This window comes from Dipodomys spectabilis, unplaced genomic scaffold (assembly GCF_019054845.1).
Source record: "Dipodomys spectabilis isolate Male_0828 unplaced genomic scaffold, ASM1905484v1 ptg000009l, whole genome shotgun sequence".
NCBI classification, from domain to species: Eukaryota; Metazoa; Chordata; class Mammalia; order Rodentia; family Heteromyidae; genus Dipodomys; species Dipodomys spectabilis.
Window position 1 is genome coordinate 27925065 of NW_024870686.1, and position 27043 is coordinate 27952107.

A 27043-nucleotide genomic window follows, 5' to 3' on the forward strand; every position below is an offset into this window, starting at 1 on the left:
TCGACTGTAAGCCTTCTTGTACTGTCAGATCGCAAGCAAAATTATCTATCTTCGGAGGATTTTAAGATGAGCACAATTGTCAGTGGTATGTGTGGATGTGTGGATCGACACAGTCTAGAAAGCTCTGTCAGTTTGGTCACAGATTCTATAGACATGTTGAGACTGATCATGGAATCTATATCATCGATACCGATATAGTTGCCATATGGATAGGTATAAAGATATATAGTATATAGAGAGGTAAAGAGGTAAATAATGTAGATAGATTTCCATCTGTGTCCTTGTCACTGTTACTCTATATATGCACATACCATGTACATATAATGTATATCCTCTGACATGATACATAAAACATTCTCAGAATCTAAAGATGCCTATACACATGCAATGGGTGATGAAGGAAGGTGTGCTAGAACATCACTCTTCATCAAATTATAGATGGTTTTTGTAGCAGATAGCATGTATCTATTCAGAGCAAGGCTACAGATTGTAGAAGATCACCATTACTTCAAAATTGTACTGACTTCTGCATCAGGGCTTCATTTAAAGCACAATTTCTGTGCTTTCTCCATAGAAAAGAATGAAGTTTTCAGATAGGATGAGATATTTTTATGGAATTGAGAAGACACTACTCTTTGAATCTTTGAGTTGGGGGCAGGGTATAAAGACTGCAGGGCCTGGGAGAGGGAAACAGTGATGGTGGAGGATGGGCCTACCATGAATTTCTTAATGAAACAAAAAATGCAAATAAGCTGGGAGACAGGGTCAGGCTCCTTGGGACCAAGCAAAATAAATAAGTCCACGATATTATAAGTCATGTGCTGTAGGATGAAGCTTCTGTGAATTTTGTCTTTTTTTTCCCCCATGATGTGTTCCAACTTAAAAGAATTGGGGGAAATTGAGGAAAATACCTTCTTTGAACAGTAGCCATTATTTCCTTTCATTCGCATTACATCTAGTTCCGTGAATTTTAATTTTATATTTAAAACCGGAGATACACATTACGCATTGTTTGATGTCTCTTTTCAGAGCATTTGAAAACTGTCACACACACGTGTCATCTGAAGTTGAATGGAAGACATAGGCAGTCAGTATTGTTACTATTTAAACAGCTTTGAAGTTTTGCAAGCTACAAGGCATTTTTTTAAAGGTCATAGCTTTGACATGTAATTTTGGTGACCTATTAATAATTCTATTAAAGATACATACCATGATTGTAGTCTTTTAGCTTTCATAAATCTGTAGCCTAGATCTATCTGCAAGGTATACAGGAATCTTTGTAATCTAATGTCCTTCCAGTTTATTTCCAATATGCAGAAAGAACTATACACAGTCAAATATTTGGTCATGAAGAACAGCTGTAGTATTGAAGAGCAAAAATAATTTTTAGGGCTTCAAGTTTTCCATCTTATTTTGCAAGAGCGAGACATCGTAGCTTTATTGATTTATTTATTGAAGTGTACGATTTACGTCCCTAGAACATACAACAGAGAGGCCAAGGACATTTTGTTAAGAAGACCATGCTAAATGTGTGAGACTGAGGTGTATGTAAACACCCTGCCTGGTAATGATTCTGTCTCTAAAGAAGAAGGAGAAAATAAAGAGCGAGAAACTTCAGCCCTATAACCTCAAAGTTGATGCTGTGCACGAAGAGCAGAAGTCTATTCTCTGGACTTGAACGCTTTTCCAGGACCTGAGGAAGAGCCTTGCTTCTGGACTGGAGCTGAGTCCGGGTTTAAGAGATAGAAGTCCAGGTCATTCCATAAAGTTTTCCCCAGCTCCCATTCCCCACGTCTGCCTGGCCTGACTACCCTGAAACTAGCACCCCCAGGGAACCCGGCGGGATCACAGACTCTGTGTGAACCCCAAGAGCTGAGAGAGGGAGCAGGCGAACGTGAGAACCCCTTTCTTTGGGGGGGGTTAGCAGAGAGAGAGGTGGGGGGGGAGAAGGGGGAGGTGATCCTGGGCGAGCAGCTACCCATCCTCTCGGGCTCGCCTCCAGTCAGGCATCCACCGCGTCCCTGCCCACTGCGGCTTTGAATTCTGCGGGGGGGGGGGGGGGGGGGAGGCTGGGAGGGTGGAGGTGGGATGGGAGGGAGGAGGGGGAGGGCGGGGTGAGCCGAGGGGAGTCCGGGAGAGCTGACGATCTGAGCGCACGGCGGAGGAGGAGGGGGAGGGAGCAGGCGGGCGGGGGAGGGGAGGCGGGATGCGGGGAGCGCGGGGCGCGGGGCGCTGAGTGGACGGCTGAGACGGCGGCGCGAGCCGCAGCAGCGCCCGCGAGCCGCGCGTTGGCACAGCCGGGCTGCGTTGCCAGGCAGGAGCTGCGATCCCGGCGGCGCGGGCGCACAACAAGGTGCGGGGCCAGGAAGGCGGCTTTGTGCCTGCTGCGGGCGCGGGGGGGGGGGGGGTGCGGCTACTGCGGCGGGGGCTCCCTCTTTTGCACCCCTTCTTTCTCCCTTGGGTCCCTGGGTTTGGGGGGCGCAGGGGGGGATCTAGCCTGCAAGGATAGGATTCCCCCCACCTCCCCGCTGGCGTGCCAGCCTGTCTGCTCAGTCTGCCCCGGTGTTGCGGATGCATGCTTTCCAGGGGGACCCGCTCCCCTCCCGAGCTCGGTACCCCCTTCTTTGACTCTGCCCTGCCCCCCTGGCTGTGTCTCGCTCGCAGATGTTCAAGGTGTCGGCCGTGGTGTGTGTGTGTGTCGCGGCTTGGTGCGGTCAGGCGCTGGCGGCGGCCGTGGCGCTGGCCGCGGCCGGGGGGCGGTCGGACGGTGGTAATTTTCTGGATGATCAACAATGGCTCACCACCATCTCTCAGTATGACAAGGAAGTCGGACAGTGGAACAAATTCCGAGACGTAAGTGCTGCGCAGCCGTGTCCGTCCCCCCCCCCCCTTCCCTCTGCTCCGCGCGCGCTGGGGGTGTCGGGGGGGGTGTCTGCTCCCAGGCGGGTATCACCCAGCACCGCGGTCACGGGTGGGTGGGGAATGTGGGCTCGGTGCTCTTAGAAAAGAGGAATTTGGGGAGGGGGCTGATGAACCCCGCCACGGGAGAACTTAGCAGTTCTACTGTCGTTCCCCCCCCCCCCCCCCACTACCCCAATTCCTGACTGGCCTAAGACAGGACTTGCTGGCTGGATGCACAGGAGTTAGGTCACACCCGTTCCTGCTCTGCCTCCCCCCCCCGTACCCCCTGCCGGGCCCCCACAGTCTCCCCCGTCCTCCCCCGCTCCCACCCCACCCCGCTTCCAGGTTTGCAAAGTTCAGGCTTTCTGCCTTCGCAACTTTTGGAGGGTGTTTCTGGCCCTGGCGCACGCAGCCGATGTGCCTTTGCGCGTTGCCTTGTTCGAAAAGTAACGGCGATCGATCTGGTTCTGGGTGCTCCATTAAGGAATTGGAGAGAGGAGGGCTGGGGACGCGAGCGAGGAGAGGTAGACCTCTGCTGCCGGGCTGTGCCTCTCCACCCAGGCGGAACCAACCCGCTCCCGATTACATAAAACGACCCATCCGAGGAGCAGTTCAGCCTTAACTTGAGCCCAGAACGTGTCTAGCAATGCCTTGGATTACGTGTTCTCTCTTTTAAAAATAAATAAATAAAAAGAATCAGGGCTGTCAGAAATGCGGAGAGGGGTAAAGGTGGGGGGGGGGGGCGCATGCAGGTGCCCGCAGCGAAAGAGTTAACACGTAGAATCCCTTCGGAGTTTCTTAAAAAGGCGTTCAGGGGAACCGGTTTCTGGAGACTCGCAGCCAGTGGCCAGGCTCTGGGAGTCGTGTTTATTTTTCCCCTCTCATCGCACTGGACTCAGGCTAGGATCTGCCTGTGTCCAGAGCCCCGTTCATCTGCCTGCATTCAACTAGGTGGTTCGGAGGGGAGACCTCCGTGGCTGACGAGGGATGTCAGCCCACCCTGAAAAACCCAGCAGGACCGAAAGGGAGAGGCACAGATACAGTGCCAAACCTTGCAGTGACATTTGAGAGAATCTGTTAGGAGTCCATCTGCAGTGCACTAGATATGGACAAGCTAAGTTCCTTCATGAGCTCAGCCTGTCACGACTCGGGGAGATAAATGGCAGATAAATGGCAGCCTGGGCTACTTGTTCCCCCCCCCCCCCCCCCCCCGCCACACCCCACCCCCACTTTGTATTTGAACCTTCCTTTTCCCACCAACCCTTTATGAAGGAGCTAGCAAGCCAGATCCCTTAGAGGGATTCTTAAGCAAAGGTAAATTTATTGCAAATATAGACTGGAGCTTTTTAACACTTTGGAATGAGACATGAACAGAAAAAAAGAACTGTTAATAGTAATAGTTAATAGAGGACTTGGTCTTACATGCCTCATAAACAGCTTCAACAGCATTTTACTGCAAAATGAGTATTCATAGAAGCAAACCTTTGGCCTATTTATTTATTGTCATGTTAAGCGCAACCAAAAGTCAGCAAACACGTGAATGGTACTTGGAGAGAATTTCTGTTGACCATGCCATTACTTAGGAAAGATATGGAAAAATTAGTATTTGAGCCATGCTTCTCCTTTTGACATTATTTAATGACTACTTAGAAATCTTAAATATGTGTGTGTGTGTGTGTGTGTGTGTGTGTTGTGTGTGTTAGACTTTCCTCTCTAAAGTAAGTTTTTAATATTTAATATCTTAGTGTTGTCTGAATTTTTTAATTGCTTTGTTGAATTATTGAAAAGTGAGCAGCTGATACTTGGACAATATGCAAACATGTTTGATTTCAACCAAGCATTCTAGAAATCATGCGCTAACTTCTATGGAGAGTAGACTATTTTATCAGCTTAATATTTTTCAGGTACTTTTGCATCATCTCAGTAGCAAAGTTCATCAAAAACTGCATGGAAGTGTAAACAAATGATTTATTAAGATCCTTTAAGCCAATGCCGACCTTGAAGCATATGAAACAGACAAAATATAATGACTTATTTGAAAAAAAAAACTTCCATCAGGTTTGATAATTGGCTCTGTGGCCAGGCGATTCCGTCTTTGTAGATATGACATCTGGCAGGCATGGGGAAGAATACCACTACCATGCTGTTCCTTTTTATCCACCTGTTGCTCATTACTAACACAATGGGCTGTGGGCTGAGTGTGACCTCTCACATCATAATTCAGACTTCTTACTCAGACCATCCAACACATTGCTATGTTTACTTTCCCTATTTGCCGATCTTTATCTTACTCTTTATTTTGTAGCTTTCAGGATGTTATTTTTTTAGCTCATTTTTAGCTGGAAGCACATGATTGTAACGCATTACTTGAAATAAGACTGTATTACATGAATCTACCTATGAATGTTTTGCATGAGCATTTGTACCTAAAATAACAGACTTCACACTTGGTTTAAGAAAGCCAAGGGAAATTGCACCTGAAGCTCTTCTTGTAGAAATCACTTAATGAAAGAACTTTACTCCTTCTCTCATAAAAAATATAAGTATCATTTTTTAAAAAAGCATTAAAAAGCCTTAGGATGTATCAGTGTAAAAACTAATGGAAGTAATCCTTACTTTCTTGTAAAGGATTATTTTCTGAAATTGAAAATATTTTATTATGCATTCATTCATACTTGAAATAGGCCTTCTTTTAAATTATAATTGAAGACTACATTGACTATTACTTAGAAATGTAATTTATGAATACTTATATGACATAAATCATCTATTTCCAAATCAACATAAATATGTAAATATGTTTTCCTTATAATAAAGCTTTAGGAATGAGAGGCATGGATAGAAAAATTATGTGTGAGAAACCATTCCCTTGATAGTTCTTATTCTCATTTTCCTCAACCTAGATCAAGGAGACAATGAAAACAAGCACTTTTAAGATCTGAGATCTACTTTTTATTATTATATTCCAGGAAGTTGAAGTTTAAAGATTCAAAGTAGTTAATAGATTAAAAAATAAATATACTGGGGCTGGGAAGGTGGCTCAGTGGTAGAGCACTTGCCTTGCATGCATGAGGCCTGGGTTTGATTCCTCAGCACCACATAAGCAGAAAAAAATACTAGATAGAACTAACATATGGCATTCAGGGCATAATTATATGATTTGAAATAAAACAAGGTTGGGGGTATAGCTCAGTGGTAGAGCAAGTGCTTAGGATAAACCAGGCCCTAGATTCAATCTCCTGCCTGAAAACTGAATTTAATATTTAAAAATTAAAATAAAATCACTCAAGTCCCTTTCAACAATGTGACATTTTTAGCATATACATTACTTGCATGCTATTTTTTGTTTAGAACTGTTGGAGAATGACAAAACTAAGTAAAGAAGATTTCTCAGTGGGAGGATTTAGAGAGAATCAATACATTCTCCAAGAGCATGGCATAAAAGATTCCTTCATGCCATTCTTATAGATGTGTTTGGAGGATTTGTTATCAGGATCATTTTGATATCATTCAGATATCTCATAGATATTTTATATTTTGAACATTTATATTTTATATGTTCAAATAAACCTAAATGAACATAGAATTGGGAAAACAATACATTAATTGGTAACTTCTGATGTAATATACACTTTATTATTGATTTCACTGAAGTATATACATTGAATAAGAATGACAGAAATGATCAATTAAAATCCTCAAATACAATATATGTTGGAAGGAGAATATAAATATAAGAAAAAAACAAAAAGGAATGATTATGTCCATGGTAAATTCAATCAATCATATAATGAAATAAGTGTTGTGCCATTTTATTCAAAGGTGCAAGATTAGATTTGTTTTACCAAAATCAGTTTGAACCTTAAGGACTGGTTACCTTTAATGATTACCAGACAACTTGTGCTTGTATTCATTCCTCAAGTGATTTTTTTAAGGCATATATCTAATATCATGAAATAATTGCAGAAAGAGATTTGAATTCAACATGTGAAGTTATAAGAACACTGCATCTTGATCTCTGTTAGCCCTTCCATCATTCTCTTCCCATTCCCCACTAGTCTAATTCCTATCCATTCTGTCAGGTTTTCATCTTACATTTTCCCACATGAACATTGAGTGTTATGCTTGTATTTACCCATCATTCCTCTCTCTAGTTATTCATCCTCCTTACCTTAACTCTCACCCCATTCAGAACAGATGTTTTGGTTTCCTAGTATTTATTTTGTTAAAGTGTCTGTTAATTGTTCAAAGGGGTTACACCATAGAAATCCAGTTCTGTTTATCTTGTTCTTTAGTCAGTTTTTTACTATGTATATATGAACATGATCCTGAATGAATTTTCATATGTTTATGTTTAAGATCTAACATGAAAGAATACCCATCCTTTATCTCTGAGCTTGACTTATTTCACTTAGTATAATTTTTCCAGGTTCATCTATTTCCCTAAAATAACATACTATTTATTTATCAATCAGTCAACAAACCTATCTATCTATCTATGTATGCACATTTTGATCCATTCATCCATTTCCATAACTTGACTATTGTGAACTGTGCTATGCTAAACATGGGTGCTCAGGTACATTTGTTGTATCCTGCCACAGTTTTTACTTAAATTGTATTTTTATTGTCATTAAATAATTGTACAAAAAGATTACCATTGACCATATCTGTTTTTAAGTAAAATAAATCCTACTTAACATCTCTTCTTCCATCATTTTCCCTCTATCCCTCCCAACTCCCCTCAATTTTCCTATAGGATATACATTGAAAGCATCTGCTTTCTCTATTCATTTGTCAAGTGGCATCCACTCTTGCAGAAAAATCCCCAAGGGTGGTATTTCTGTGATAACTATGTTTAGTGTTTTAAAAACTTCCATACTGATTTCCATAGTTGTTGCACTAGTTTACATTCCTACCAATATTTATTAGGGTTCCTATTTCTCCCACATCCTCTCCAATATTTGTTGTTGTTTATATTCTTGATGATGGCTATTCTAACTTGAGTGAGATGGAATTTCATTGAATGTGACAACAGTAAATGTTGTTTTCATTTGCACTTCCTGTATAGCCAGAAATGTTAACCATTTCCTCGTATATTTATTGGACCTTTTCACTTCTGTGAAGTCTCCATTTAGTTCCTTTATTAACTGGGTTATTGAATCTTTAAGGTTAAGTTGTTAAGCTCCTCTTGTTAGAGGCATATCTAGCAAAGATCTTCTCTCGTTTTGTAGGTGTCTGTTTTGCTAATTCTATCCTTTCGTATTCAGAAGCTTTTTGACATGATGCAATACTTTTAATCAATTTTGTCTCCTTAAGTGATCTTTATGCACTTTAGATACATTATAAACAATAATAAGTAGGTTTAACTTTAAATGGTAACCTCGCTACTAGCTTAAGGATTTAAGAGGTTTTCCGGAAAATGTTACTAATTGGAGAATATAGCTGTGGTACTTCAAAGATAACGACTTTTTAAAAGAGCAGGTGTGAGGATGGACATGGTGAGGGTGAGGTGCACTTATAAGCCAAGCCACTCAACAGGTGGAGGTGAAAGTATCACCATTTGACCCCAGCTCAGGCAAAAGTACATCTAATCGAAAATAAATAGATACAAAAAAGTCTGAGAGTGAGGCTCAAATGGTAAAGGACCTAAGTGCAGGGTCAAAGTCGAATTCCCAGCTCTCTGAGCTTCTTTTTCTTTTCCTTAGAATTATTTTTTTAAAATCTGAGTTCTAAACAGCACACTCTTGACAATTAGTTGCATCCTTTTTCCTGTAGGCTGCACCAAGCAGCTTGGAACCTTCTCTTTGCAGGCCTGAGCACAGGAGTTGAGAAACTGAGTACTTCCTTCATCCTAATAATAAGCAAGTTTCATTTACGTTTCAAGGCACTGCTCAAAAACAATCTTTTAGCTATCAGCATCATATAATGACATGTTTAGTCCCGTGCCCTGCCATACCAATTTCTGAGGTTAAAATGTCAATAAAAATAAAATAGGAAAAAAATATGTGAGTCCTGTGATGTACAGATTATTTGATAGTGGCCGGTGGAAAGGGGCTTTCCTGAGATCTTAGTGGGTACCAAGGTAAGTTGGGACCTTAGCGCTGATCAAATCTGTTGTTATTAGAACGTAACTAAAACTATTTGTTTCCTCAAGGAAAGTATGCAATTGTTTTACAAGCCATTGCAACACCTCTGATTCTTACAAAGGATAAATGTGATGGTGTGTTCTCTTGGTTGCTTTTTAGTGTTTGGGATTTTGTTTTTAAAGTAAGGAAGCATGCTTACTGTATTCCTAATCCACAGTAGGGCTCCTGTGTGCTGCATCAATAGTTGGGATCAGGGCTTTACTAGTTTTATTTTCAACAGTATGAATCAAAAACAGAACTAAAGGTAATTAATAATGTAGACTAAGTTTTTGGTCAACTATTGCTCTGTGCTTTTTTTTTTTTTAGCATTTCTCACTATGGAATGATGCTCACAACTATGATGTTTATATATGTTTGTACATATGTGCACACATGTGCCATCACAAATTAAACTTGGACATACTAAGCATGTATGGTAACACTAAGCAACAATCCTGTCTCTACTTGTATTTTCTGCGTATGTGGTGCTGAGGAATCAAACCCAGGGCCTCATGGATGCAAGGCAAGCACTCTACCACTGAGCCACCTTCCCAGCTCTACTTGTATTTTATCATGGCCAAGAACACAGGTTTTCTTTAAGAATTCATTACATTTAAGTCAATACATGTCCCTGAGTGTTTTCCTTTCTTTCGTTTGCTCTTCTAGATGATTGTGGATAATGAGTTTACTCCTGAAGAGCCTTTGCATACAGTACATATTCTCATGTCTGAATGGCTAAGGGTTCTAGCACCTAATCCTATTCATTGGAGTGATTGCTCATTGGAATAATACTCAATGGCGTTATAGTCATTGTCCAAATTCATATGAAATTTTCATGATGAGATGAACACGTGGCTTCTGATGGGAACCTTTGGACAGTCTTTGAAGATTCTGGGACCAGTGATTATCTAGAGTAAGAACAATTTAGTCCTTGCAGAATGCAAGGGCAGTGTCCTGATCATGTGAGCCATGGTTGTGGTGCTTCCCCCATAGTCTCTGTATCTTACACCTATCACCACCATTGTCAGGCAAAGTAGCCTATGATGATGGAAGGTTGCCAGTGAATGTTCACTGACCTGCTCATTTCGGGAGCTGGTAGGGCTTTAATCAATTCCACCAGGAAGTCAAAATTGATGGTAACCTTTAGTCAGTTTCCCATAGATCACCCTAATAAAAATAATAGGAAGAAGTTACTACTTTCAGTTCTCTTACTCTTCTATCTCCTTATTACAAAAGTATAACTAAATAAATTGAGAAAGATACTATTCTCTCTGAGTTTATGCCATATGTCTATATTATGCATATGTAGATCTACATATAAATGTAGAAGTATTATAAAGGTACTTTGTGTATGTGTATGTATCTTCAAGTAAGTATGGTAAAAGAATCTGAACATCAGGCATCAATAGGTACTATATATACTATGTTAAGTTTTATATGTCTGTATTGAACATATTACACAAAACCTGTTAAATTATAACCCTACAATTCACAAAAAATGATTTTTTGAATGTATTAGTCTTTCTTTCCCCTCATGATTAGGTTTTCTGCATCACATAACTTGAGAAAATTACTTGGTTTGCTGTCCCATAGTTGGTTACATTGTGCTTTTCCACTTCTTATTGGAAGTTGTCTCGCTTGGGACTATATAGTTAAGCTTTTCAGCTAGACATGGAAAAGGAACATGGTGTATAGTCATGCAGCATTTATTTCCTTCTTACAGTAAGACTCCTGGTTTAGAGGCTTTTAGATCTTATGATTCTGACTCAGCGTGACATTTTATGTTCTTATTCCATTTCAGTTTTCATGATTTCATGTTCTGGGTCACAATTTTATTTTATGTACTTACTTTTAGAGCTGGTCTTTGAATCTTCTATAAACAGTACCCAACTCTGCAAGCTTCTTAGGTTACTAACTTATGTGTCTTTTCACATTTATGAAGATATCTTCATCACTTCTACTCTTTTTAAGTCTCCTGTTTTGTCAATTCAGATACTTGATTAGAATATAAACTTCCTAAAGCTGTAGGTTATCATCTTCCCCCCTTCCAAGTCCTTGAATTTGCTTAGCATTAACACAACATCTGGCTTACAGTGACCATTAGAAAAGGCATTAAAGGAAGAAACACTAAATTCAATGTGCATTCCCAGTGCAGAGATCTTAAGTAAAGCCTCTTAGAGGTTGCCTTTTATTGAAAATTCCATTTCTGACCACCTCAAGCCCTATTGGGCAATTTAAATAAAGTTCAATAATTGTAAAATATCAAGTTTCAAGTAGTAAACTGTTTAGCTGCACTGAAGTTCCAATATGCTCTCCTGCAAATGAAAACACTATGCTTCTAGTGTCAGGTTCAATTTTAGGATCAGCCAGTATGGATGCTGGCATTCCCTCTACTAATACTCCCAACATTTGGCCCATAGTTTCACTTTGAACACATAATTCTGTTGCTCTAAAGTCTTTAGATACTATTTTTCACTGTCTGAGAAACAATATGATTCACAAATATCTTCCCTCTTCAACTACTGTACTTCAATGAATGGTTATGTGGCCAAGTCCAGATAATCCACAGGCTATCTGGGTTTATTTATTTGATTCTTCCTTACTTATCATTACCTAGACACTTGTCAGAGGTAGGGTATGCTAATAAAAAAAGAGAAAGACTTTGAATCAAACTGCCATAATTAAGATACAACTTTATTTCCCAACCATGTAACCATCAAAAAGCATGTATTTCATCCTGGTACTTTGGAGTTACTTCCTCAGGGTAGGTGTCTGTAAATGAACATTTTCTACCTGGCTAGAAAGGTTTACAAGAGAGTTAGCTGGTATAAGATGTTTGTCCTGTGGTCCTATGGTCTTCTACCTCTATCCCACAGCCCTGAGTTAAGTTACATGGCTACATCTAGCTAGAAAGGAGACTAGAAAATATACTCACTAATGGGAAAAGAAAAATACTAGAAACTAGCTGGTAGTAGCTGCCACCAGGGAAGAAAAATGGATAACTATTATATTTTATCATTCTATGATAGTCACCTAAATATCTCATTAACAAAATACCACATCTTGGTCTATGTTTTCTGAGGTCACAGTAAAATAAATAAATTATGTTTTTTAATATTTCCAGATAAATTTTATAATGGTTATTGTATTTTGTCATCTTTTATTTTCCAAAAGCTCTGACTCCCTGTGATAATTATTTTAACATAGAATATCAGTGTGTTATAAAAATGTTTGCATAATTATAACACTTTCAAATATACATCATTAAATATAAACAAAAGGATATAAATGGATAAAATAATCATGAAAACACAATGATAGAGAAAGTTTAGGCTCAAAATTCATAAAGTAAATGTAATTTTACAGTAAAGCTAACTACAACCATGTTCATTACAGCAATATTCACCATAGCCAAGATATGGAATCAGTCCAGATGCCCCTCAATGGGCAAATGGATCAAGAAAATGTGATATATATATATATATATATATATATATACACACACATACACCACATATTTTTTCATCCATTAGAAAGAATGACATTGTACCATTTGTAAAGAATTGCAAAGACTCAGAAAAAAATACGTTAAAGGAAGTGAGGCCCAGAGAGACGAAATGTTTATGTTTTCCCTTATATGTGGAAACCAGATTTAGGTTATAAACTTATAAGAAAATACATTGGGTGTTATGTAAATGTATTACCTGAAATATGGCAGATTGAAGGGAGGAAAATGAAGAAAGGTGAGGAATGGATAAGTATGGAAGGGATGGGTAGAGATGTTGAAAGAGGTGATATTCATCCAGAAGCATTGTATTCATAAATTTTGTTAAGTATTAACTTCTTTGTACAACTACTTGAAGATAATTAAAAAAATTTTAAATGAACATAAAAATTAAATAATCAGAACATTGTACCTAAATTAATGACTGTTACTATGATCAAATACCTTTCAATGAAGTTAAATGCATAAATTATTTACCATAGCTAAGATATGGAGCCAACCCAGATGCCCCTCAGTAGATGAATGGATCAAGAAAATGTGGTATATATACACAATGAAATTCTATGCCTCCATCAGAAAGAATGACATTGCCCCATTTGTTAGGAAATGGAAAGACTTGGAAAACTTATATTAAGTGAAGTAAGCCAGGCCCAAAGAAACATAGGTCCCATGGTTTCCCTTCTTTGCAATAACTAGTATATGTCTGAGTCAAGCAGAAATGGTCAGATAAGTTGATGTTAGGTGAAATGAACCCCAAGATAAGGACTCAAATGTTTTTTTTCTTTCTTGCTACTGTTTCTCACATATTTATAAGATGATTTCTTGCTTTGTATGTCCCTCCCCAACAGTATAACCTGTTTTCACTGTATTTGATGTTGGTATAATCTGTGGAGGGAAAGGTAAAAAACAAATTGTTTAAATAGGGATACAGGTGGACCCATTGCAACAATGAGATGTACAAGACATTATGTTGAAACAAGGGGGAATGGGGAGTGGGAAGAGATGATAAGGGAAACAAAGGAGGAGGCAACAATGCTTGATAAGAAATGTACTCATTACCTTGCTCATGTAATCCTAACCCCTCTGTACAGTATTTTGACAATAAAAAAGGAAGTTAAATGCATAAATGTTATGACATATCTATATACACACACACACACACACACAGTGGTCTGTCTTTCTGTCTATATGGTGCTCAATTTCATTCTTTGTGGCAAGAGAGTAGGATCATGGTTTAAATGTGTTTGCTCAAAACATCAAATCAATTAAGTACTAACAACGTTATAAAGTATTGATAGGCTCCTCTTTATTCAGGAATTAATAATAATATTAAAATAAGAGCAAACAACTTTATAAAGTAGATAACATCAATATTATACATTTCTGGATTTATTTATTAGTATTTTTTCTCTATATGATGCACAATGACATCACTATGTAAATTAAGACACTGGAGCCAAAGGTAACACAGATAGTCTTCATACTACTAGCTGATAAGCCCACCATCAATCAAAATGATGGTGAGTCAACCTCTGTGTAAAATACCTACCCTTCTGAAAAATCATATCTCAGCAATGTAAAGTGTTGAAGAACGTTTTTTTTCTGCCAAAGGGCCATTTGGATATTTTATAACATCATTCATGGTCTATATAAAATTGTCAAAGCAGGCAGGCAGCCAGGAGCATGTGCCAAACTCTGTGGGCCATAGGGGGCCTGTAGTCTTTTGGTTTCACAATTGTGTGTACAGAGCTTTTTGTTTTTTTGTTTTTTTTTTTCTGACTACTGAACCAAGATAGCTATGGTTTGGTTGGTGCTCAGCATGAGAAGAAAGCAACATACAGACTATTGCTAGACCAAGAAAAGATAAAAATACTATCTCCCTTTCACATCTTCCTAAGGTTAAAATATCATAAATAGAATGATTCCACATTGGAATTCTTGTTGACATTTAGACTCCAGCTTCCCTGCCCTTGAACACAGTAAGAATCATGCTTCATGGTCTAGAAACACTATGTAAAGTGTCTCTTACATGCTGTATATTTTAGGTACATTATTCCAATTGCTATGGTCTTTCATATACTCAAAATATTTTAATTTTCTATTTCTTTTTATAATTTTATTGTAAAAATACTGTACCGAGGGGTTATAATTACATGAATAAGGTAATGAGTACATTTCCTATTGAACATTGTTACCTCCTCCTTTGTTTTCCCCTGTCATCCCTCTCTTCCCCACTTCCCCAACTGCTCCCTCCCCTCCAAAGTTGTAAAGTTCATTTTCAACATAGTGTCTTGTACATCTCATCATTACAATGGGTCATCCTGTATCCTTATTTCAGCATTTTGTTATTTCTCTTCCCCTCCCCAAATTAGCAAATTGTATATACAAGATGCAGGGCACCAGAATAAAATACAGTGAAAACAGGGGTTAGTTATACTGTGGGGGAAGAACATAAAAAAGAAACAAAAATATCACATATTGCATTATAAATATGTTAAAAACAACATCATGCAAAAAATACTTGCGTCCCTGTCTTGGGGTTCATTTCCTTAACATCATGTTATATGTTTTTAATTTTGATTAAAAATGAAATTTACCATATTTACCATTTAATTAGTTTCAGCTTCCTGACTAGCTAGGATTACAGGTATGAACTAATGGAGCCCAGCTAAACCATTTTGAAAGTATGGTTCAGTAGATAGTGCAAGTGTGTTTTCAGTATTACACAACTAATCTGAACTTTGTTGCCTTGGAAACCAAAACTCTGCAGCCCTTAAAGAAGCTCTCTGTGGCTCCCTTCTTGAGACTCTGACAACTGCATTCTACTTCTTGGGCTGTGAATTTGAGTCTTGTAAATGCAATCATGCACTAACTGTTGTTTTGTGACTGGCTTACTTCCCTTAGCATAATGGCCTAAAGGTTCATCTATGTTGTGGCATCCACTAGGATTTCCTCTTTTTTGAAGACTGAGTAAATTCTATTTTAGACACAACTATATTGGACATACACATATGTTTGTGCATTCAAGACCATGCATAGACTCTTAGGTTGCTTTGATTTCCAGGTTTCTGTGACCAAGGGCATCATAAATGTGGTTATGAGAATAAGTCAAGATATTAGAAAAATCATTTGTTATTGTAAAGGTGATGTACAGAAGGGTTACAGTTAAATAAGTCAGGTGATGAGTACACTATCAGTTATTTTGGATGTATAGTCAAAAGTGAAATTCAAGCTGGGCACCGGTGTCTCACACCTGTAATCCTAGCTACTCAGGAGGCTGAGATCTGATGATCATGGTTCAAAGCCAGCCTGCGCAAGGAAGTCCCTTAGACTCTTGTTTCCAATAAACCACCAGAAAACCGGAAGTGGCGCTGTGGCTCAAGTGGTCCAGCGCTTGCCTTGAGCTGAAGAGCTGAGGGACAGTGCCTAGGCCCAGAGTTCAAGCCCCAAGATCACCACCAATAACAACAACAAAAAGTAAAAGTGGAATTCAATGAATGCATGGTAGTTTTCTGTGTTTAATTTCTTAGGAAATAAAACATTCATTTCCATGCTGACTCTACTGTTTTAGGTCCCCATTAATAGTGCATCAGGCTCCAATTTTCCCACATTCTACCATCTCGCACTTATTTTCTGTTTTTGTGATAGTAGCCATGTGAATGTGAAGGAACGTGTAGCCATTGTGCTTGATTTGTATTTCTCTAAAGATTAGGAATGTTGCAATCTTTTCTAATGCCTATTAGCCATTTGTTCACCATCTCTGGAGAAATGTCTGTTCAAATCCTTTGACTACTTTTAATTAGGGTACTTCGGGTAACTACGGTACTTAGAATATTTTCCTAAAGATTCTTTACTGAAATCTTTCAATAATGTAAGATGTAGCCATAATCTCTTTTTATAAATAAAGAAATTGAGTTTTGACTAGTTTAATAAGCCTACTATGGATGAGTGATATTTGTGTCACTAATTAAACTCACCAGTGTTTAGCTAATTTCTTAGTTATTAATAGTTGATGACTTTAAATGAGCCATAGCAGATAAATTGATTTTCTGTTTTTAAGTGCCACATTATAATTTTTCCATAGTGGACATTGACTATATTTTCTTAACCAGTAGATCAAAAGCAGATAAAAATTTGAAATTTCCATTAGAATTCAATGTCTTTTATACAGAATCTAAATTACCTTACTGTGATTTGATCAGTTTATTTAGAAATTGTGAGAGAAGCATTCTGGTTGTCTGTCTTCCATTAGTGTTATACCAGCCTGTAATCAAGCATCACATACTGTTCAAAGACTAATGTGCATCCTTACAGAATTACCATTTTTGGCACTAACATATTTCTGGAACATTCATTAGTGACTTTATGATACCATTTTTTAATCTTTACTATCTCAGATTGACAATATAACTGTTAAAAAATACCAATATGATGTAACACTGGGTGTTGTTTAGAGTATAACATTTTTGAAAACATTTAGGTACTTATTTTATACTACTATAGTTTTGTATCCTTTTTATTACTGATTTTTAAATCAAATGTTTTGATTCCTGCTCTCCTTCTTTCCTATTTGTACAACAGTTGAAAATGGAAAAGGAATTCTTTAACTTAATAGTAAGAATTCATTTATTCTTTTCATGTAAAGGTTAACATGTGCACATGTAATATGGTTAACTCAGTATTGAATGGGTTCAGAGAAGGCATTAAAATCTCTGTCCTAGAAGGTTACTAAGTGTCCTGTATTCTAGCTACTTAAAGGTATAGTGTGAGTGTGTGTATGTGTGTGTGTGTGTGTGTGTGTGCACTAGGAGTAGGGCTTGAAATCAGGACCTCACATTTTACTTTGGCTTTTTCCAAGGCTAGAGCTATACCACCTGAGCCACACCTACACTTCTGGCTTTTTAGTGCTTAATTTGAGATAAGAATCTGTTGGATTTGTCTGTCCAGGCTGACTTTGAGCCACCATCTTCAGATATCAGTCCTCTGTGTAGATAGGATTTCCTGTATTGACTTTTAAAAACGGAAATACAATCACATAGGATTACGTGGATAGTTTTAGAAATAAGTTTATTATCTGCATGTATTTTGAAGACCTCCCCTTCCAGCATTCATTTCTGAGTGTAAAGATCTTAATCATTGTACATGAGACTCTTATTTTAGAGGCTTAAAGCAAAAGAGCAAAATTCACCAGCTGCTAGACTGAAGGAAATGTAGAATAAATTAAAATTCAATTACATCTATATTTTATTCTAATTGAATTTAGTGATATTGAACTTACCCAATGCTACATTTTATATTTTGTGTTCACATAAAAGAAATGCTTATGTAATATATTCTGTGATAAAAATCACAATAAGTCTTATGGTTAATTTGGAATTTTTTGTGTTGAATGATTCAAATAATTGGTAACTTTTTGATGCGTAGCACAAGGCACAGATGACTTAGTGAGAAACCAAAGTGGGAAAATGACAAAAAAAATGCATTGACTTAATCTAATTATCTCCAAATATATAAAACATTACCAGGCACTTTCTTCCTGAGTAGGATAAGCAATTATATATTTTTCCCCAAAATAGAAATCTGATAAGTCCCTTTATCATAAATCACTACTACTTTTGCATTACTAGGCTACTTTGTGACTTTAAAAATATTTACCTAGGGTAAGGTAGGCAGGCTACTTTGAAATATGAGCTTGTTAATTGCCTTGGCTGTGGGTATTAGCATCTGCTGAAGAACCAGTTTTAGAAGATCAGGGGAATATTTATAGGCTTTTCATGACATACAGTATAGTATGAAATTATAGGCAACTTCCTAGGCTCCCAGTTAGGCTGTTGAAGGTGCCCTTGGCAACATCTGATATTCTCTTCAAATATCCCTGAGGCAGCCAGCTTCAACTAAAATGAACATTCCCTGGGGCAAAATCTCTCTAGTACACTGTATCAACAGCATTAACCTAGTATTACCTGAGAAATTTTTCTTTGACATAAAATGTAATTTCTTGCTGCTGAGATGTTACACACGTTATAGTTTTAAAGAACTATTGTACTTACTGAAACTGAATTAAAGGCATATGTTATACTGAACACTCAGGAAGGGCTAGTTTAGATGCTGTGGCATTTGAAAGAAACCCTTGGCAGAATAAGAAGTGGTTTTCTTTTTTCCACATATGAACACTTTGTGCAACATAATCACCAGGATTCCTTACTTATTATACTTACTAACTGTGCTTAACGCATGTAATTGTCCTTTAAATAAGGTATTTTGGAATGAAGAGTTCTTCCTCTCAATCCACGTAGGGTTCGAAGTAAAAGTTTATGAATACAGGACAACTTAACCAATAAGGAATGCCATGTTTAATTCAAAGAATAAATCAGTAGTAAATAGAGGAGATGAAATCCCAGGTCATCTCTGAGGAAGAAGTACCTGTCATGTATATTGTGGATCGAGTTTTTCCTGTAATTGAGAACCACAAGCAGTTGACAGAGCATTGAATGGGGTCTGGAAATCTAATTTCAGAGTGGCTTTGCTTGCTCCAAGTAGCTGAAAGCCACCTGGCTTTCGCTGCACAAAGCCTTGTATTTTGGTACAGTGAGTGTTCCTTTATTTACATGTGCTGTTGGTTCAAATGTTTGGATTCTTGGTGGAGGAGGCTTGGAGCCAGTCCCAATGGCAAGAAAAGCAGGCCTGGCACTAATTTCCTTTGGGTTGCACTTCCTGATAACTTTACCAGTATTTCAAAGTATCAAAATATCATCCGATACCAAACCGATATCTCCTCAAGAACTTACACCTTGATTTTGGAATATTATGACCGATTCATTCTCCTCCTTGTCTTGTCTTCATTCCTCTATCCCTCTCCTTTACCTTAAGATCCTTCTCACATTTAAGTGCCAGTTTGCTAGTCATTCATCTTGTTGGACTATGTGTTAGTTTTTCTAAAGAAATACACCACTTAATTCTCCCTTGAAAATACCATACTTCAGTTAATACATTTGTGTACACTTGGACTTACAGATAAGAAACATAGGTCCATGGTTTCTCTTATTTACAATAACTAATATATGTCTGAGACAAGCAGAAACAGTCAGATAAGTTGATGTTAGGTGAAATGAACCTCAAGATAAGGACTCAAATGGTTTTTCTTTCTTGCTATTGTTTCTAACATATTTATAAGATGTTTTCTTTGTTGCTTTGTATCAGGTATAACCCGTGTTTTCACTGTATTTGATGTTGGTATAATTTGGGGAGGAGAAGGGAAAAAACAAATCGTTTAAATAAGGATACAGGTGGATCCATTGCAACAATGAGATGTACAAATCATTATGTGGAAAAACGGCGGGGGTGGGGTGGGGAGGTTGTGGTAGGGGGGTGTGGGGGTGTGGGGGTGGAGAGGGGAAGGTATGGTATGGGAAAACAAAGGAGGAGGCAACAATGCTTGATAAGAAATGTACTCACTATCTTGCTCACATAATTGTAACCCCTCTGTATGGTAATTTCACAGTAAAAACATTAATTAGAAGAAAGAAAGAAAAGTGGTCATTTCCAGATGGCAAGGGGCACAGGAAAACACGGAATATACTGGAAGTTATTGCGTAGTGGTCACATGATAAAGATCTATATCTATATAAAAATAATTCTAGCTTCTACATATGAGAGAGAACATGTGTCCTTTGTGTCTCAAACCCTTCTACTTTCTTCACTTAACATTTTTTTCTGGGTCTATCTTTTTCTTTGTAAATGTGGTAATATCGTTGTTTTGGATGGATGAGTAAAATTTTACTGTGTATATGTGGTTCATTTTCTTAATTCATTCATCCATGGAGGAGCATCTGGCTTTGGTTATGATGAATAGTGCAGCAATACATATGGTTGTACAAGTGCCTTACTGTATCTTAATTTGTAATATTTAGGATAAATGCCCATTAGTGGAATTGGTAGATCATAGGGTAGCTATTATGTTTCATTTTTGAGGAATTTATAAACTGCTTTCCTGAGTGGTTGCACAAGTTTACACTCCACCAGAGTGTATTAGAACTCCTTTTCATATACATCCACTCTGCATCACATCCATCTGTCGCTTGTTGTATCTTGGTGATGACTACCCCTAGTGCATGTGAAGAATACAGAACTAGTACTTTAGATGAAAGAAAAAATATGACAAGTCGTCATAATTCTTCAAAAATCTACTATCTTCATGATATTGTAAATCCATAGAGATTATACCTCGGTGCATATAACACTGTAAATCAGAATTACGTCTTCTTTTGAATAAACACAGGAAGAAACTCAACATTCAAGCAAATCTTTTAGTAGACAGTGTGTAACTGCTCCTTTTTTCTTTCAATTCAACAAGTTGAATTTTAGTACAGCACAGCTTGAGGAAAGTCACCTCTTCCATCACGCATTTTATGCTAAAGTTAAAGTAAAACGTTATTAGTGGCTGTCTATATTTTGAGTGGTTACAAGATAGGAACAGAACAGTTTTTCTAGCAAGAAACTGAGCCCCACCTCCTTCCCCTCCCAAAAGCAAGTTTGTCATTTACTTTGTCATCTGTGAGCATAAAGTGATGCAAGGCCAGCTATGGGAAAACTAAAGGAGGCACATACTTGCTCCTAAGGGAGAGCATTAAATCATTGCAAGTGCACCTCTGAAAGACGCTGAGATGAAGACGGTGTACCAGCATCTTCATTGTAAGCAGAGGCTGTTCCTCCATCAAAGACAATTCAGGTAGTTGTTCAATCCATATGAGCCAATACTTTGTCATATGTCTTGAAAAAACTTAGAAATTGCTGTCATTTTCTAAAATAGTTCAGCCTTGTCAAGAGTTCTTGTGCCCTAATGTACAAGATTTCTAGTATCATCATATAAGCAATTTAAAATTCGTATTTTTATCAATTTTGAAATCACATGAAATGGGTTTAGAATAAAACGATATTTCTGGTTTATACCATGATATTGAGGGAAAAGAAAAGATATATGACCATTCTGATACTGATTTTCCTCAAATGGTTTATTGATATGGTGACATTCTTGGATTTATAGAGAAATAGAACAAAAAAGTATGAGTTCAAATCATGAATTTTTTTCAATACAGATATTCAATTATAGCAGGTAGACATAGGAATAAATCTTTTAAAAGTCAGATAGATAAAGCAAGAGTAGGAGTATTGTCCTGGGATCAGAAAAACATACATGGAATTGGTTTTTATTATATACTGTCTTTGTAACTTCTTGCGATATGCTATCAGTAACCTTCTGAAAGGCAAAATAATCAGTGGTCAGATTTATCTACAGATTCTCAAGTCTATATTTTAATACTGGTTGTTCACAGTAGCTTGAACAATAAGATAAATTGGAATACCACTAGATCTTGAATTTATGCATTATCTAGTTATCTGCATAGTTTAGCACAAGGAATCCTTTTTTAAGACTGATTTCTGTTGTCAAAATGAAAAGTAATCATTCTAAGTAATGTTCAGGTCTTATAACATTAAAAAGCCATTCTTGAACTGGATATGTATTTTTAACTGATATGTAGGGCTTATTCGTAGATCAAATTGTAACCCCTCTGTACGGTATTTTCACAATAAAAAAACTTATTAATAAAAAATGCCAATGACAAAAAATGTTTTTGTTTCTCTTTTCTCTCCAAAGATTCTTAATAAGGCAGTATGAAGGTTAAAACATCTCTAATTTCACATAAAGAAAGATAAACCAATTCAGACACTGGTGACACTCAGGAGGTGAGAGCCAGCCTGGGCAAGAAAGTATGTAGAACTCATATCCAGTTAACCACCAAGAAGTCAAAGTGTGGATCCATGTCGAGCATCAACTTTGAGTGGAAAAGTTAAGCAAGAGCTCAAAACTTTGATTTAAAGCCCCATTAATTCTTTTTTTCTCTCTCTCTCTTTCTCTCTCTCTCTTGCTCTCTCCCACAAAGACTAAGCATTTAATCTATCTTAGTTTTATGAGAAGCTGATTTGAAATATATACTGTCTATTAAACTGTAACTAGCTCGTAGCTTAGTGGTAGAGTTTATAATTATGAAATCTATTCATTTGTGGTTCATTAGAAAAATTCATCCAAACTAGTCAAAAATGGAAATGAGTTTACTTGGTCTTTGACACAAAGTATAGTATTATTTGTTGACTGCTTTGAAAAAATTATCTGCATTACCTTTAGATAAAGATGGTTTTAAGTAAGCCAACCTATCTAGGAAAAATAGACTTCGCATTTTTTTCAGTTAGTTTTCTATTTCAGATATGAAAACATCAAAAGTGCAGTATTTTTGTTTGAGACATTATGTAAGGAGCTGGCATGGCTTTTGAACTGCTTGGACTACAAATAAGACTTTATATAAGAAAAAAAGTCTTCTATAAAGTTCTAGAAAGGAAAATGACATAATTTATTAGAAAAAGTTTTACTGTGTGCTGTTTTCTAAGATACGATCAAACAAGAATGAATGTGTTATTCAGAGATTCCTAGATTCTATTATTCAGAAATATCTAGAGGTAGAAGTACCTGTTTCTGAAAGTTCTTTTTTTAAAAAATAAAAACCCTCTGTATTCTTAACATCTTCAGAAAATCAAAGTGTGAAGTTATTGATCTGATTGACTGCAGGGATGAATTCATCCAACCAAAGTAAAGTCAGAAAAATGTTTTAGTATAAAGAAATAGCAAAGGAACTGTATTTAAGTTCATAGACTGGAGATGTCATTTATTTAGTTCAATAAATGACAAGCTTTCTGTTGATTCTGAGAGTGTACATAAAAGCTATAAATAGTGTCTATTGTAATGAATGGGTATTTCTAATTGTGAATCTAGATGCAGCTTCTTGTAAATACTTTTTTCTTTTTAAAAATATCACTATCTTTTTGTTGTTGCTTTCTTTGTTTTTGTTTGTTTGTTTGTTTGTTGATTTGGGCATGGAGCTTGAACTGTGGGCCTGGGCACTGTCCCTGAACCCTTCAGCTCAGAGCAAGAGCTCTACCACTTGAGCCATGGCGAAACTTCCGGTTTTCTGGTCGTTTATTGGAGATAAGAGTCTCACGGACTTTCCTGGCTGGGCTGACTTTGAATGGCGATCCCAAGACCTCAGCCTCCTGAGTAGCTAGGATTACAGGCATGAGCCACCACCACTAAATTATCACTATCTTTAAGTAGCTATACAAAGAAGTTACCATTTAACCAGCAGTTTATGTTGTAATATATCTTAATCAACATTCTTAACTATTGCCTCCCTACCTGCTTTTTCTCTCACTCTTCTTAATTTTATAAGTTATATACTGAATTCTATTTTTTAATTTGATTTTTACTGGAAAGATAATGTGCAGAGGTGTTATAGTAACATAAATCAGGGAATGAGTACCTTTCTTTCTGAAATGTGTGACCCCTCCCTCTTTTTCTCCCGCTTTTTCACCCCACCCCCTTCCCCCACCAAGTTGTAAAGTTCATTTCCAACATAGTGTCTAGTGAATATCACTGTTGAATTTGTTCACCCTTTATCTCACCATTTCCATGATTTCCTTTTCCTTCCCCATATCAGATAAACTGATATATAGGACAAAGTGAACAGAAGTAAAGAACAGTGACAAAAAAGAATAAACCAAAGGGGAAAAAAAGAAAAAAGAAAGAAATGAAAACTACAATAAAAACTTGATTCCATTTCTTGGAGCTCATTTCAATAAGCATCATTTTAAATAGTCTTATGCACATAGCTATTGAGCCATCGTGATCTTCTCCTAAGAATATCTTCTTTTGCTTTTACTGTGCAAATACCTAGAGTGCTGTTTAATTAATCACGTCCAAGTGTAATTATTTGTCTTTTACTGTCTATGCTTCCATCAGAAAGAATGACATTGCATCATTAATAAGGAAATGGAAGGACTTGAAAAAAATTAAATTACATGAAGCAAGCCAGACCCAAAGAAACATAGGCTGCATGGTTTCCCTCATTTGCCATAACTAGAATATGTCTGTACTGAATTCTTGATTTCATTCTCTCCCTCTTCTCCTCTTTATTCATTTATTCTTTCTGCTTGCCCCTATCCTACCCCTTATGAGTATTTGCTTCCTGGGGTTTTATTTAGGCAAGTTACCTTGTGTTCACATTCTCTGACTGTATATAAACAGATAATATTGCCACCACTTTACAGTGTATGGGAGGAATACACTGAAATCCACATGAGATTCATGCTTCATATTGTTTTGTCTGAAATGCACAGTATGTATAAAACCATCATCATATTTAATAATGCTATTGGAGAAGTGACATAAGGAATATTATTATGGAACTTACCACTACCTGCTTGCCACTTACCAATGTCATTATTATTGTTATTATCATTATTATTGCTATTGTTGTTGTTGTTGTTTTGCCAGTCATGGGGCTTGAACGTAGAGCTTGGGCACTGTTTCTGAGTTCTTTGGTTCTACCATTTGAGCTACAGTGACATGTCTGACTTTTTCTGTGTATGTGGTACTGAGGAATCAAACCCAGGGCTTCAAGCATACTTGGCAAGCCCTCTAGCACTAAGCCATTCCCAGCCCTGTCATTTTTTTACTTGTAACTTAAAATGAACCCTAACAATTAATTCATTATATGATAACTAATGCAAATTTACATTAGGCCTGTGAGAAATATGAAAGGTTGGCACTTTCAATAAATAAGACTCGATAACTGAAATAATGTGAGAACACGGAAAATGGAACAAAGGACATGTTAATAGAACATTCTGATCTTAACTATTTGCTCGAGAACTACTCCCAATACATTTGTGAGAGTCCAACTATCTATCCTTTAAAAAAGGAACATTTATTCTTTCAGAATATAAGGGATATTTTTTGTCAGGATCAATTCACTAAATATGTATATGAAAAAACAAAAAAACAATAGGGGTTAAAGTATGGTACTTCAAAAATAAAAAAAGAAAAATAAATATTTTTCCTCCATCATATTTAAAACTCCCTTTGCTAAATGCACACAATTATTTCTTAATATTTGTAGAATGTATAAATACAGCAAAACTGGAAGCAGGCTAAACAATGAGGGAAAGGCTGCTATTTGTTTCTATATTTAATTGTATATGTCACTTCATGCTCTCTACTTATACCTGCCACACATTCCCTGAACAGCCTTGGGATAAGTGAAGAGGCTGATACAGTTGAGAAGTGACCAAAGAAGTCACTCCCACACACACACTTTACTCTTCCTGGGAGATGTTCCCTGTAGGACTCATGAAGTTCATAACACTTAATTTGGGTGCTGATAGGTGAGTAGCATTTGCTCTTTGGGTAAGCATGCAAAGTTAAGAGATAGAGATGTGTGAAAACACTTGGCAAGTTTATAACAATAGAAACTGCAGAGGAGCATGAATGAAGAGTGAATGAGGGAAGCTAGGCCAATGAGGGTGAAATGCAAAGGGATTGCTGAAGCATGCCTTTGTGAATGAACTCCCAGGGTCCCCCGCACTTCCTAGCAGGGTGGCTACAGACTGGTTTACATGCATGTCCACATGGTTAGATTAGACCTTTGCGGGTCGTTTCTCCTGAACTGCTGGTACTCCTATGTTCCATATACAGCCTTTCCTCTTCTATAATGTCTATTTTGCTCCGTTTCTTTGGGAAGAAATCAATATTTGAAAGTCTACACGTTTTCTTTCTCTTTTCGTGGTCAAATTAAAATTAGTAATAAAATGAATCTTATGATTTGTGTGTGCTCTAGTTTGCTAATGTGGGAAGTATGCACTTCACATTGGGTAATGTCGCATTAAATTATTCATCTTCATAGACGTGCCTTGTGAATTATATCCTTGAGTTCTATAGCTAAGTATTTAAGTGGGAGAATGAGAATTGGGATAATTCTGTATTACATAAAAGGCAACCTAAAATTCTTAAGAGAAACAGGGATATTTTGCATATAAGGATTTTGAAAGAGATCAAAGTCTTTCTCCTGGCTTCCAAGTTTAGAAAACATGATTGATTTTCTCACTATATTAAACTGCACTACTTCCTAAGCTTTGCAGTTTGGCATATCTTTGAAATATCACTTTTCCTTTGAAATTCATATGGCTTTTGCATTCTATTGCCTTCTACCACAAAACACAAACTCTCCTCAACTATCAAGACCAAGTTTCGGCATCATAAAACTATTTTCATATCACTTTGAAAAACAACATTTTAAAATGCTTACTTAGAAAACTGATATAGTCAGAAAAAATCTCCAGTTTTATACTGACATGGAATATTCTAAGACATGTTGCCAATGCATGTCCCTTAGTCTAAGAAGTACAGAACTAAGAGCTATTTCACCTGGTTCATGTTTTATTGCTAGAAAGTTGCTGGTGACTTTTTTATTTCAGTTTACTGAAGTAATTGTTGTTGCTTTATAAGAAACAAGAAAATAGGGCTGGGAAGGTGGCTCAGTGGTAGAGCGCTTGCCTTGCATACATGAGGCCCTGGGTTCGATTCCGCAGCACCACATAAGCAAAAAGAAAAAAGCAGGAAGTG

At 37.3% G+C, this 27043-nt stretch overlaps 1 protein-coding gene across 3 annotated transcripts in view; it reads left to right on the forward strand.

Annotated features, from left to right (window-relative positions):
* Window positions 1-1997: 1997 nt before the first annotated feature.
* The window catches only part of Spock3 (SPARC (osteonectin), cwcv and kazal like domains proteoglycan 3), a 245539-nt gene continuing 220493 nt past the window's right edge, over window positions 1998-27043 (forward strand). Inside the window, exons 1-2 of one of the 3 annotated variants that reach the window (XM_042700884.1) lie at window positions 1998-2053; window positions 2661-2853. In XM_042700884.1, coding sequence (XP_042556818.1) covers window positions 2665-2853 — 189 coding nt within the window. In that variant the 5' untranslated portion in view covers window positions 1998-2053; window positions 2661-2664. Of the gene's footprint in view, window positions 2054-2183; window positions 2354-2660; window positions 2854-27043 lie in introns of those variants that run through there. The other 2 variants (XM_042700876.1, XM_042700892.1) reach the window with 2 other exon arrangements.